The following is a 12752-nucleotide window of genomic DNA, read 5'->3' as shown; positions in this document are numbered from 1 at the left end:
AAAAGGTGGCCAATGAAACAAAAATCTCGCTCCTGCCTCTGACTCCCACTCACCTAGTCCCCACTCCCTGCACCAGGCAATCTCTATTGCCAGTCTCTGGTGTGTCCTTAAAGAGATATACCACACATATACAAATAATATTCATATGTATTTTGTGTAAATGGGATTGGACCATCAATGATGTCTCATACTTTGTTTTTAATATTAGCAAAAATCTTAGAGATCCTTCCGAATTTGTATACAAAGAATGTGTTCATCTTTTAGTGGGTGTGTAGGAGGTACCGCATTTTATTAACCAGTTTTCTATTGATGGGCATTTAGATTGTTTCCATTCTTTCCTTCTTACAAAATAACTATATATATACATGAATTTATCTGTAGATGAAATTCCTCAAAGAGGAATTGCAACATTATAGAGCTTTTGCTTTTTAAATTTTGATAGAAATATCACTGACTACAATAGAGGTTGTACCAATTTACATGTCCATCTGCAGTGGGTGAGAGAGCCTGTTTCCCCACATTTTGGGGGGTATGTTTGGAAATGTTGTCAGGGACCAGTTCATACAGGGCCTTGAATACAAAGCCAAGAGGCTTGAACTTGACCCACTGACCACAGACACCTGTTGGAGGGTTTTAGCAGGGGGGAGGGACAGATTTGAAGTTTATAGCTTATTCTCATGATGACATCAAACAAATTTTGTAGGAAATTTTTATTCTCAAACAAGCATGAGTGATATTGTGATGAGTCAGAGAGTAGAAAAGATCTCCATTAGGATACAAGCCATGCCAGGGGAATGTGATTATCATCTGGGCATGGCGGCCAGTCCAGACAATGGGATTGTAATATGAGCACAACTTGGCTTTTTACCACCCCATAACTCTAGCTTTCCTGCCATTTTTCTTTTATTACATACTTCCCACAAGCTGATGGCTTCTCAGGAAACATTTAGCCCTGAAGGATCACGACATAAAACCAATAACAAGGAATTTTTATCAGAAGCTAACAGCTGACCAGATGACAAGCAGACAGGTGCTACAGCAGCTTTATCTTTTTCTAGAAGACTGTTTTGCAGAATGATTGGATTTGGAACTGGCATTGAACAAAGAGCTGGGGGAAACAAAAATGCAGATACATTCATTCTGAGTCTTTTGTCTCTTAAATAAGAGTTCAGTCGCTATTACGTGATACAAAAGATGAAGAAAAGATGGATGGCAGTCTGCTGTGAAGGCACTAGCATATAAAGGACCTGAGAACCAGCTCCATCCAGATGCTCCAGCGGTGGTCCAAGGATGAGCGCCTTGGCCTTGGTACTCTTGGGGCTTGTTCTGGGGGTTAGGGCCAGTGCTGCTGTACCAGAGGATGGCAGCTTTTGCTCTAAAAGCCAAGTGGCTTTCAGAAATGCTTGCTATGAATTTGTACCTCTCGGCCGCACCTTCTATGGTGCCCAGAGCTGGTGTGAGAGGCAAGGAGGCCATTTGGTCTTTATTCGTGATGAAGGCACCCAGCAATTTCTGCAGAAGCACATCTCTCAGGACAGAGAATGGTGGATTGGACTCACAGGGAACTCGGCTCAGAATGGGACCCTAGGAGGTAGGTGCTGTGTAATTATGCTGTATGGGGAACCTGTGGCTGTGATTCTCACTGTAGCTTCTTACCTGGAACTTCATGGAAAGAATGAATATGTTCCAATTCTCATGGTAAGGCTACCCTCTTTTTTGATCATCTTGGGGATCAAATAAAAAAATTATCATGCTGGACCTAGCACAGAGTCCCGAATGTAGCTGAGGCTCAAGAAATGCCCATTTCTTTGCATGTGCCTATGGCTTCTTCAGTCCTTGCTAGAAGAGGGCCGGGCATTGTCCTGAGTGTTTCATGTCCATTTTCACGCTGAATCCTTATCATAACTGATGAGAAAGTTATTATTGTTGTCCCTACTTTACAGATGAGAAAACTGTGACTCAGGAAATACTAAGCTATTTTCAAAGCCCTTTCACAGGCCTTTCCCCACTTGTTATGAGTCTAAAGTGGGTTAAGTGTTTAGGAAAGCTCAATTCACATTAGACAGTCTCATTTTAACGGTCCTCCTAGAAAGCCTTCCTTATCTTTTACTCAGTAAGGGCTCCTTCCTCCAACCCCAGCACATTCAGGTGAGTCCTTCTCTGGTACCCGCAGAAACTTGTCCACACCTGTAGGAGAGCGCTACAGTTTTTAGGTGTCCCCCTGATACCCCATCCCCCCACCACTCCCTCTGTGATTATGAACTCTTCAAGGAAGGAGCCACATTCTGGCCATTTTTATTTCCTAGTGTCCATACACAACAAAGAATAGATGTTCATATTTAACTCTTACACCTGTCCCACAAGGCAGGCATTGCTACTCTTATCATATGGATGAGGAACGTAAGTCCAGAGAATGACGTGGTGTCCCGCCACCACACATCGCCCTATAGAAGCTGCTGGGTTTTAGAAATAAGTTGTTTGGTCTGGGCTGAGCACCTGTGGAAAGGTACCATAGCATGGATGGAAAAGCTTTAATAAAGGAGTAGTGGGAGAAGTCCATTTCAGGAAACAGCCAAGGGATTCAAATTCCAAAATGCATCTTCAGGCAACATCCATCGAATGGTTTCTTGGGTTATAGACATAGGAATTGTGGATTCTGCATAGTGAACTCCTGTTCACGTGCAGGTAAAGGAGTGGGTCTATTTAAAATCTCCAAGGAATACGGCATGGCTGGTATGGAAAATGGGGTCTATCTGAGTAGGCTGATGTGTCCCAGCCTCCAATATTCAATGTTATTTAAGAAGCAAGGGACAGTCCTGGCTGTGTGCAATGTGGTGGCATTTGTGTAACTAGACTTCAGGCACTCAAGAATGCTCGTATATGGATAAAGTTCAGCCTGGAACAATTTGCAAGACACGTAACAATAATGCGAGTGGTCCATAGATCGGAAGAGGGAAGATGTTTTCACTTACACCTTTTGCACTTTTTGAATTTTTTGAAACATATGTATGGATTTCTTTTTAAAAATGAATGAATACATTTTTCAGTGTTCACAGTAAATATTTTAAAACCAGTGTTTTCTAGATCTCTAGTATCCTTGAAACACCTCTGCATTACACACACACACACACACACACACACACACAGATACACACTTCAAGAGTCACATCACTGTATTCGTGGCTCTGAAGAGTACTGAAGTGATGAAAACTGCTTCTACATTAACTCAGCACTGCCCAGATGTTTTTGACAAGGGACCCTGCTTCTCTCTGGAACACCTTTCACCACCCCAAGGCACAACTCTGTGCCTATTTTAGACTGGTTAGACATTGCTGGAAGCATCATTTATTTAGTCAAACCACCTTGTCTGGGCTCTCCAGCTTGGCACCCTGGTTTGTAGGTCAGGTTCTTCTGTTTGGGTGTTGGAAGGTAATGAAAGCAGGGGCCTTAGGCCTGTCGGCACTGACTGAGCACCCACTGCTCTCAACGAGTCGGGGTTGGGGCAGGGACCAGGAGGGTGCTTCCAAGCCCTGTGTTCCCAACCCAGGGTCCAGAGTCTGGCTGGACACCTCAACTGTGAACTACAGCCACTGGCACCGAGGGCAGGATGCTTCTGCTCCCAACACCTGCGGCTACATCAGGAGAGACCCTTCCTTTGCATGGGTGGCCTCGGACAACTGCACGCAGGAGCTCGCCTATATCTGCGAGTTTGGTAAGCTGGCATCTGCTGTGGGGTCTCCCTCCTTCTGTATTTTTCTGTCCCTCTCTCATTGTCTCTGTCTCTGTGTCTCCTGTCTTCTCTCTCTCTCTTTCTGTCTGTCTGTCTCTGTGTCTCCTTCTGTCTCTCTGTCTCTGTCTCTGTCTGTCTGTCTGTCTCTATCTCCCTCTCTCTAAATGCCCACCGGTCTCTATCTGTGTGATGCTTTGTGTCTCTGTGTCTCACTGTCTCTCTCTCTGCCCACTAGTCTCACTTGTCTCTCTCTGTCTTTCCCTCTCGTACACCTGCATTTGAGGGAAACGTCAGCCCTATTTCCTCTCCTTTCCCAGTCTTTCCATGAAGGGAGATATGGTCCCAGTGAGCTGTTCTCACTCATCCTGACTCCTGCTCCCTGGCCAGCCTGGCTTTGAGCCCCTCATCCCCACATCCCACCCCTACTCCCAAAATCCCCCATGCTCTATTCTTGTGCCCTTTCCAGAGCTGCCTGTAGTTGACCGTCTTTGCAGATCCTGGGAACCCTTTCCTGGGGACTGTGTATACCAGTCCCCATGGGAGCAGCCTGTGGCCTCACATTGGGTCCCACCTGCCATGTGGTCCCCTGATCCTCAAGCCAGGCTTGACAGAAGCTTCTGGGCTTCCCTGGTCCTGTCCTCTCCCTGGATCTAAGCCCCTCATTGGAAAGTCCCAGCTCCCAGGCCCTATTTCGGGTTTGGACACTTACAGGGGCCCCTGCTCTATTTCGCCTGCTCAGCTTTAAACAGGTGCCAGGTAAGCTTAACTCCACTGCCTGGCTGATTATGAAAATTCGGAAGTTTTGGGGACCAATGAGTTATGCAATTTCCCTCTCTTCTTGTCACAGACCCCCAAGACCCCACTCTCTCCCCCACCCCAACTGCAAACCTGTCTCAGAACTGTCAGCCCCCAGGGTCTTGCAGCCCTGGCACGAGGTCACATTCTGAACAACTAACAAGCATCAAGCAGGAGTTCCAGGTGCTGAGCTGTGCACTCCTGTGGGCATTTATTTATCACCCAATACAAGGACCTCCATTATTCTATCGCAGGCCCATTCTAAAGTAAGAAAAGCAAGGCTCAGAAAGGGTATGTTCCTTGCCCAAGGCCACACAGCTGAGAAGTGACAGAGACGAGATTTGACCCAGGTTTGCTAATGGTCAAAGAGAGACTAGAAGATTCCATGCTGCTGGCTTTGAAGATGGAGGAAGGGGCCACCACCCAAGGAACACGGGTGTCTCTGGCAGCTGGAAAAGGCAAGGGAATAGATTCTCCCCTAGAGGCTCCAGAAGAAACCAGCCCTGCCCAAACTTTGAGATTAGCCCAGTGAGACTCATTACAACAGGGTGCAAGAAACATTGCTTTCTTTTTTTAATTTAAATTTTTAAAATTTCAAAATGTTTCAAAAGTATAGACAAGATTAAAAAATATTTCTGACCATAACCACAAGAAGATACATTTGTGCTGTTTAAGCCACTAAGTTTGAGGTTTTCTGTTCCAGCAACCATAGGAAATGAACACAGATTTGGATGCAACCCCACCCCTGTGGTGCCCCTACCAGGTAGACAGGCCTGAGTTTGAAGCTCACATTTCCCACTTTCTGTTGTGCATACCTGAGCCAGGTCATTCTTTTCCAGCACATGTTTACTGGGCGTGGACTACATGCCAGAAGCTGAGCTGGAACAGGGGCTCAGCACAGTGATCCTGCATAGCCTGGTGATGCTAATGGGGAGGGTAATAGTACAGCTCATGGGATTGGATGAAGATGCAGTGAAATCACTCACTCATTCAACAGATGCTTGTTGAGCATCTATTATGTGCCAGACATCGTTCTCAGATTAGGCTCAGAGAAGGTACTCAAAATAGGTGGAGTAATGTTGCCACTTTTAGAGCCCTTACTCTACATGTACAGACTCATTCATTCCTCCTAACAGTACTGTGGGACGTGACATTGACTCCCCCCATGCAGAGGAGGCACAGAGAAGCTATGTAACTTGCAGAAGGCCACACAGCCAGTGCGTGGTGGGGTTGACTCCGACCCCAGGCAGTCTGGCTCCAGGGCCATGCTCACACCCACCACGTTGTATTTCTCAGCCCTTCTGAGTCAGCTCCCACTGTGTCCCTGCATCTCACACTCCTGACCCCTGAGACCCCTCTGCTTCCCATCCACCAAGCACCGTGAGCCCTCCTGAGGTGTCACCTTACCTTTGCCACAGGTGTCGGCCAGAGTCTGGCCTGCGAGGGCCTCAACGCCACCATGCACTGTGGCTCGGGGGAGGTCATCCAGATCCAGGAAGCTTTCTATGGGCGCCAGACTCCCCATTATTGCACCCAGGACACCGGGCGCTCCTCAGACCTGGAGGAGGAATGCAGCTGGATCAGCGTCAAGGATGAAGTGGCAGGTAGGGGCCAAGGGCTCTGGAGCTCTGGCTGCAAGTGCAGGGCACTTCCTGGTGTCCTGTGCCCAGCAAAGGGGTCTGGAAGGATTAAACAACCTTCATATCTGATCCTGGGGCTCCATCACAGGGGAAAACTGGCCAGTCTCTGCCCACAGCACTGAGTAGGGGAGCAAGGTGGGGTGGGGCTCACCCTTCACCTGACATCAGACCTATCCCAGTGCGTTAATTGGGCATGTGGCGCCTCATTACAACTGGCTGCAAGAAACATTGCTTTCTTTTTTTAATTTAAATTTTTTAAATTTCAAAATGCTTCAAAAGTTTAGACAAGATTAAAAAATATTTCAGTGAACTCCTATGAACCCACTACCCACCTTTGTCAAATCTTAATGTTATGCCATATTTGATTAAGATTCTCTCATTATAGAAATGAATACAACATTGCATCACATATCATCCATCTTTTTATCTTTTTTTTTAAATTGAAGTATAGTTGATTTACAATGTCCTGTTAGCAGCATAGTGATTCAGTTATACACACATATATACATATTCCTTTCATTTCTTTTTCATTATAGGTTATTACAAGGTATTGAACATAGATCCCTGTGGTGTACAGGAGGTCCTTGTTGTAATCTATTTTGTATACAGTACTTCGTATGTGTCATCCATCTTGACACATGTTGTACTAGTTTATTCGTTTCATGTACTGTATAACTATACCTTTAGTTTTTCTCTTCCTCTGTTGAGAGATGAATGGGTTGTTTCTTAATCCCTGCTATTGTGAATAGTCCTGAAACAAACATTCCTGGTGGTATCTCTCCTTTATGGGGGAGAGTTTCTCTAGGGCTTTGTTTTTCTAAATCAGATTAAATCTCCCTCTGAGCCAGGTTTGTCTGGTGACCAGGATTTTCCCTTGGAAAGCAACTTGCTCCTCTCCCCCCATGTCTGACCCACATTGTCCCTGCTCCCCTTAGAGCTGGTGTGGGGGAAGGAAATGCTGAAACCAGCTAGTTTATTCTCTGCAACTGGCCTTGTCGCCCCAGCATTCCCAAGGCTGTGCCGCCCCTCCCCGGAGGAAAGGCCCGGGCTGGATGGGCTGATGGACGTGCCCCCTCACAGAGGTGCTGATGGAGTTCAGTGGGCAATTTATTCAAAGACCCAGATGCAAGTTTCCAAACCTTGTAGCCACACCCAGAGAGCACCCTGGGCACGGGGAGAGCCCTGTGTCCTTTTGGGAATGGTTGGAGGAGAAGATCTAGGTGGGGCAGGGGGGTGATCCCTTTTTATCTAAGTGCCACAATCACTCATTCATCTGATCACTTTGCCAGTAAACATTTACTGAGCATCAACATTGTGACACACACACTCTTGGGCTCTGTGGATGCAGAGAAGAATTAAACACGATCTGTTCTTCAAAGAGCTCGCAGTCTAATGGGGAGACAGATAGAAACACAGGCAATCACCTAGCAGTGTGCTCAGTGTCACACAGAGGGGAGCAAAGGTGCTGTTTACGCATGCAAAACTCATTTTGTACCTGCTACATATCAGGTACTGTTCTGTCTGCTAGAGACAGAGCAGGGATCGAAAACAAAGCAAAATGAAACAGTCCCTCTCTCTTAGAGAATGGAGTCTAGTGCTGCAGATGCCATAGTAAAGTACAGAACTCACACTGAGGGATGTAGCAAACTGGGTCCCCTCAGGAAAACAGAAATCATGCTAGGTCTTTCAACAGAGGGAATTTGATGTGGGGAATTGGTTACCCAAATCATGGAAGTGTCAAGAAGCCAAGAAGGGGATGAGGATGCAACCCTGAGGTTAGCAGCAGCAGAAAGCTGCTACCACCTTGAAGGGCTGGAGGAATAACCACAGGGGATGTCTTACCAAAGCCAGAGTCAGGGCCACCCAGCAGGTGCTAGAAGCACGATGAAGGCTGCCCTCTGGGAGCAGGGACCATGGAGGGAGGGCCTGGCTAGAGGGAACTGGAGCTACAGAGGAGCTACAGTGAGAGAGAGGGTGAGAAGCACCCTACCCTCTTACCTCTTACCTCTGGGACAGGCAGAATTATGAACCCTAAATTTCCCACCCTAATTCCTGGAACTTTGGGTGTGATGAGATGCCATGCCCATAAACACATTAACTTAAATGGGTCTTTGCAGATGTAATCACAGTAGCTAGTTAAAAAAAAATTGGGAGGCGGTTAATTAGGTTTATTTGTTTACATTTTTTTAAATGGAGGTACTGGGGCTTGAACCCAGGACCTTGGGCATGCTAAGCATGCACTCTATCACTGAGCTATACCTTCTCCCTGCTAATCTTAAAAAAGGGAGAATATCCTGGATTATCCAAGCAGGCACAATCTAATTACACAAGCTCCTCAAAGCAGAGAACTTTGTAGAAGCAGAAGAGATGTGGCAGATGGAGAAATTGGAGATTCAAGTGTGAGACAGATCTGATGCATCATTGCCAGCTCTGAGATACAGATGGCCACATGGAATGACTGGAGACAGGCCTCTAGGAGCTTAGGGTGGTCCCAGCTGACAGTCAGCAAGGAAATGGGGCCTCAGTCCCGCAGGCCCAAGGAACTGAGTTCAGTTAACAACAAGAATGAGATTGGAAGTAGATTCTTCCCAAGAGCCTCTGTGACACTTTGATTTCAGCCCTGTGACACCCTGAGGAGAGCCCAGCTGAGCTGATCCAGCCCTCTGACTTCCAGAACTGTGAGATAACAAATATGCGCAGTTTTACTCCACTAAGTTTTGGGTAATTTGTCACAGCAGCCATTGGAAGCTAATATAGTGCCTCCAGTTTTCCACAAGTGCCTGCCAGTGGCCAGGAGTACTTGGAAGCCAGTGCACAGGGGAGTTTGGGAATGTAGTTTCCTGCATTTTGGAACTGAGCAGGATGAGAGTAATCTGTGGGCCAACGGTCAAAGGACTGGCCAGCTTCCTAGAGGAGGTGAGATCTAAGCTGAGACTTGAAGGTCTGGCAGGAGTCATGCAGGGTTGGGTGACACCTGGGTGAATGAGGAAGGGTGTTCTGGGGAGAGGGAAGAGCCCCTGCAAGTCCTGGGGGCGAGAAAGATCGTAGTAGGTGCAGGGAACTGAAAAGCGCTCAGCATGACTCCTACATAGATATATGGGGGCACCAGCACCTGAGAAACCCAGGCTCCATCCCCAGGACACTGGGGAAGCACTGGAGGGTTCTGAGCAGGGGAGGGACCTGGCCAGATGTGTTTTAAAGCTGCCCTTTGGCTGCTGTGAATCCAGACTGATGCCAGGGCTGGAACACAAGGAAGGCTGATGCCAGAAACCCAGGTGAGAGACGCTGGAGGCACAGACGAGGGCAATGCAGATGGAGAGAAATGGATGGATTCCAGAGACAGAAGGAAGCACTGACAGGGCCTGTCCATGATGAGAGTCCAGGATGACCCTGGCATGGAGAGGAGAGGCCAGAGGAGGAGCAGCTGGTGGGGAAGGTAGGGGAGGGACATGGCATTAGTGTCGTACGGCTGCCTTAACCAAGTACCACAAACTGAGTGGCTTAAAACAACAAATGCATTCTCTGGCAGTCTGGAGACTCAGTTCAAAATCAAGGTGTCAGCAGGACACCCCTATCTCTGAAAGCTGTAGAGGAGAGCCTTTCCTTGTGGACAAAACTCAGCCACAAATGACTGCAGCTGCATCACTCAATCTCTGCTCCCATCTTCACGTGTCACGTCTCTGTGGCCAAAGGATACCAGTCACACTGGATTACAGGCTCACTTAAATGACCTCATCTTAATTTGATTACATTTGCAAAGACCCTATTTCCAAATAAAGTCACATTCACAGGCATGAGGGGTTAGGACTTCAATGTTCCTTTTGTGGGGACACATTCCAACCCAAATCAGAGATCAAGACCTTATTTCAGGATATAAGAAGCCTGGGGTACCCTGTGACATCCAAGTGGAGAAGCTGTGTAGACAATTGGACGTACAGGATAGGAACACGAGAGAGCGCTAAACAAGAAATGGGGATCAGGGAGTTGTCAGCCCATAGCTAATAATGGGGTAGGGGTAGGGCAGGAAACCGGGACACCAAAGGAGGAAGGAGGGCCAGGAGAGCATCTGAGGATGGGGTGGGGCTTGGTTGGCGAAACAACCGGACATGCAAAGAGCATTTAGATATGCTGAAGCCTGGAGCAAGCATGCATTTCTAAGAGGTGAAAGAGAATCAGGAAGGCAAGGCAGGGCAAAGCCATAGGATGCTTTCGAGCCAAGAGGGAAACCAGGGCCCCAGCGCCTGCCTGGCCCTTCTCCAGGCCTCTCTGTAGGCATCTACTATGACCCTGAATTTTCTGGCCTGGGCTCTCCACACTCCTCCCTCTATAGACACCTGGTGCCCCTGGCAGACACAGGATTCCTAATCTTGTCCCTTCTTTGCCAGTTTTCAGGGTATAGGTTCTATGTTAGGCCGTTGACTAAATGCCACTAACCAGTGGTTCTCAAAGTGGGGTCCCTGGGTCAGCAGCACTGACATCACCCGGAAGCTTGTCAGAAAAGCAAATTCTCAAGCTGCCTTCTACATCTACTGAATCAGAATTGGGGTCTGGAAATCTGGATCTTGACAAGCTCCCCAGGGGATTCTGGTGCCTTCTGAAGTCTGAGAAACATTGTGCTGGACCCTGAGCTCCCTGATGGCAGGAACCCTACTTCTCTCTTCCCTAGCCCCAGGCTCAGGGTGCGGACTTCAGTAGACAGCAACAGGTCCTTGTTGGGCAGATGGTGGGTGAAGGAATGAATGTGGGGTCATTTATCCCTGTCTGAACCTCTCCCTTTATGTCCTTCACACGGTTCGTCTTCCACTGGATGTGGGTGCCCCTCAGGCCAGTGCCAGGGGCTGCAGGTGTGCCAGGTGGCAGCAGATCGGGCTTACTTTGGAGACCTGTGTCCCCCCCAGGGCAGCTACCTGTGGGTGCAGTACTGGTGCCAGGAAGGTGAGTCCCCAACTTGCCTGGGTGCGGGAATTCCCTTATTTCCACACCATGTCTGTCCAGTCCCCCAGGAAACAGGGGGCAGCCGTCCATGGGGGCAGAGCCACTGTGTGCTAAGAGACTTTCTGACCCAAAACTGCTGCTTTGCAGCCTGCCTCCCCCCCCCCCGGATTAGCCTCAAGGTAAAGCATTTGAGGTCCAATTGCAAAAAAAATGAGCCATCTAGCCAGAAAACTAAAAAAATTTTTTTTAACCCTAGGACCCTTCAAATTAAATTTGGTGACCCAATAAACACAACCAACCAAACCAAGATGACTTGATTGGAAGGAGTCCCACGTGCCACCTTCCCACAGACTGCCATTGTAGAAAGCACAGGACTTCTGCAAATCGTGAAAACATAAAAGTAACCTATATTACCACAATTTATAAAAGTTTTATAAAATAGAAAGAAAATCCCTCTCTTCAATTCTACAGTCCTATTCCCCATAAAGAAACTACTGTTAACTGTTCAGCATAAATTCTTCCTTGCTTTTTAAAGTGTCTTTGTAGACAGTCCTGTGTATGAATGTATAGATGTATATTTTTATAAAAATATAAACAAGTTAAATATGTTAGTCTACAACTCAATTTTTTTTCACTTAATAATATACCCTGGACATCTCTCAAAGTCACTACCTTATCCTATTAATGACTGCCCAGTATCCCATCATAAGATTATGTCAAAATTTATTTAACCAGTCCCCCTACTGATGGACATTTGGTGGCTTCTGGTTTCTCATTGTCACGTATCACTCTGCAGGGCTCCCCGGAGCATTCTTGTGTATATACCGCCATAGGTGCCTGGGATTATTTTTAGAGGACAGATCACTTATAGTGGAAATACTGGGTCACAGGGTATGTGTATTTTAAATGTTAATAGATATTGCCAAATTGCCCTCCACAATGGCTGTATCGATTTCATTCCTACTAACAGAGAAATAAATGCCAATTTCCCCTCAGGCTGTGACACCACATTTCGCCATTGTCTAACCAATTAATCGGGTCAGAACAGCAAATTCTACTGAGGGCATGAGTAATGGTGCAAGGAGCTCCGAGGGGAAAAGATGAGTCAGGGGAGGTCGAAGTCCCCACAGGCCATCCAGGAGAGCTGGGTGCATCGGTACAGGAAGAGGAGGGCAGCACGGAGGAGGGGGTGCAGGAAGGGGAGGGTGGTGTTAAGTACATGGAACACACTTTGGTGGAATAAGAATGAGTGGGGAGTCTCGCTCTATTTTCTGGGAAGAGAGGCCACGTGGTTTGGCAGTGTTTCCATTTAGTGGTTTTGCTCATGGACAAAGGGTGCCCTTTGGAGATCTGCCTGGGCAGTGTTGCTGTCATCAGGCAGATGCTTGGTTTAGGACAGGGGGTAAGTTGGGTCTGGAGACCACAGGGGCCAGATTTTGATTTCAAATATCCTGTCTCCTTGTGAATCAATGTGTTCTGATCCGTCAGTTTCTGATTTCTGACAGGAAGAGACTTTACCCATCAGCCCCTCTTCCCCTACCCACCGACCCCCTCCTCCACCTCTATGCCCAGAAGGGCCTGGCTCATCCTGAGTCTCCTCAGATGGTTGTGAATCAGGACCAATAATTCAGGACCACGATGGCTTTCCGACA

General features: G+C 47.4%; 2 protein-coding genes across 5 annotated transcripts in view; one reads left to right on the top strand and one right to left on the bottom strand.

The window, feature by feature from the left end:
- Nucleotides 1-12752, bottom strand: part of BCO1 (beta-carotene oxygenase 1) — an 82536-nt gene that overhangs the window by 46361 nt on the left and 23423 nt on the right. For all 4 annotated transcript variants that reach the window (XM_072967793.1, XM_072967796.1, XM_072967794.1 and 1 more), the window contains one exon: nt 5933-6083. The gene's annotated coding sequence lies outside the window, so the exon portion shown is untranslated. The remainder of the gene's footprint in view (nt 1-5932; nt 6084-12752) is intronic.
- The window catches only part of LOC102527577 (polycystin-1-like protein 2), an 88005-nt gene continuing 76222 nt past the window's right edge, over nt 970-12752 (top strand). The window contains exons 1-4 of the mRNA XM_006207549.3: nt 970-1591; nt 3548-3712; nt 5944-6129; nt 10990-11100. Coding sequence (XP_006207611.1) covers nt 1291-1591; nt 3548-3712; nt 5944-6129; nt 10990-11100 — 763 coding nt within the window. The 5' untranslated portion in view covers nt 970-1290. The remainder of the gene's footprint in view (nt 1592-3547; nt 3713-5943; nt 6130-10989; nt 11101-12752) is intronic.

Source organism: Vicugna pacos, chromosome 9, assembly GCF_048564905.1.
Source record: "Vicugna pacos chromosome 9, VicPac4, whole genome shotgun sequence".
Classification (NCBI taxonomy): domain Eukaryota; kingdom Metazoa; phylum Chordata; class Mammalia; order Artiodactyla; family Camelidae; genus Vicugna; species Vicugna pacos.
The sequence above is the reverse complement of the archived record's forward strand: the minus strand, read 5'-3'. Positions and strand labels throughout refer to the sequence as shown.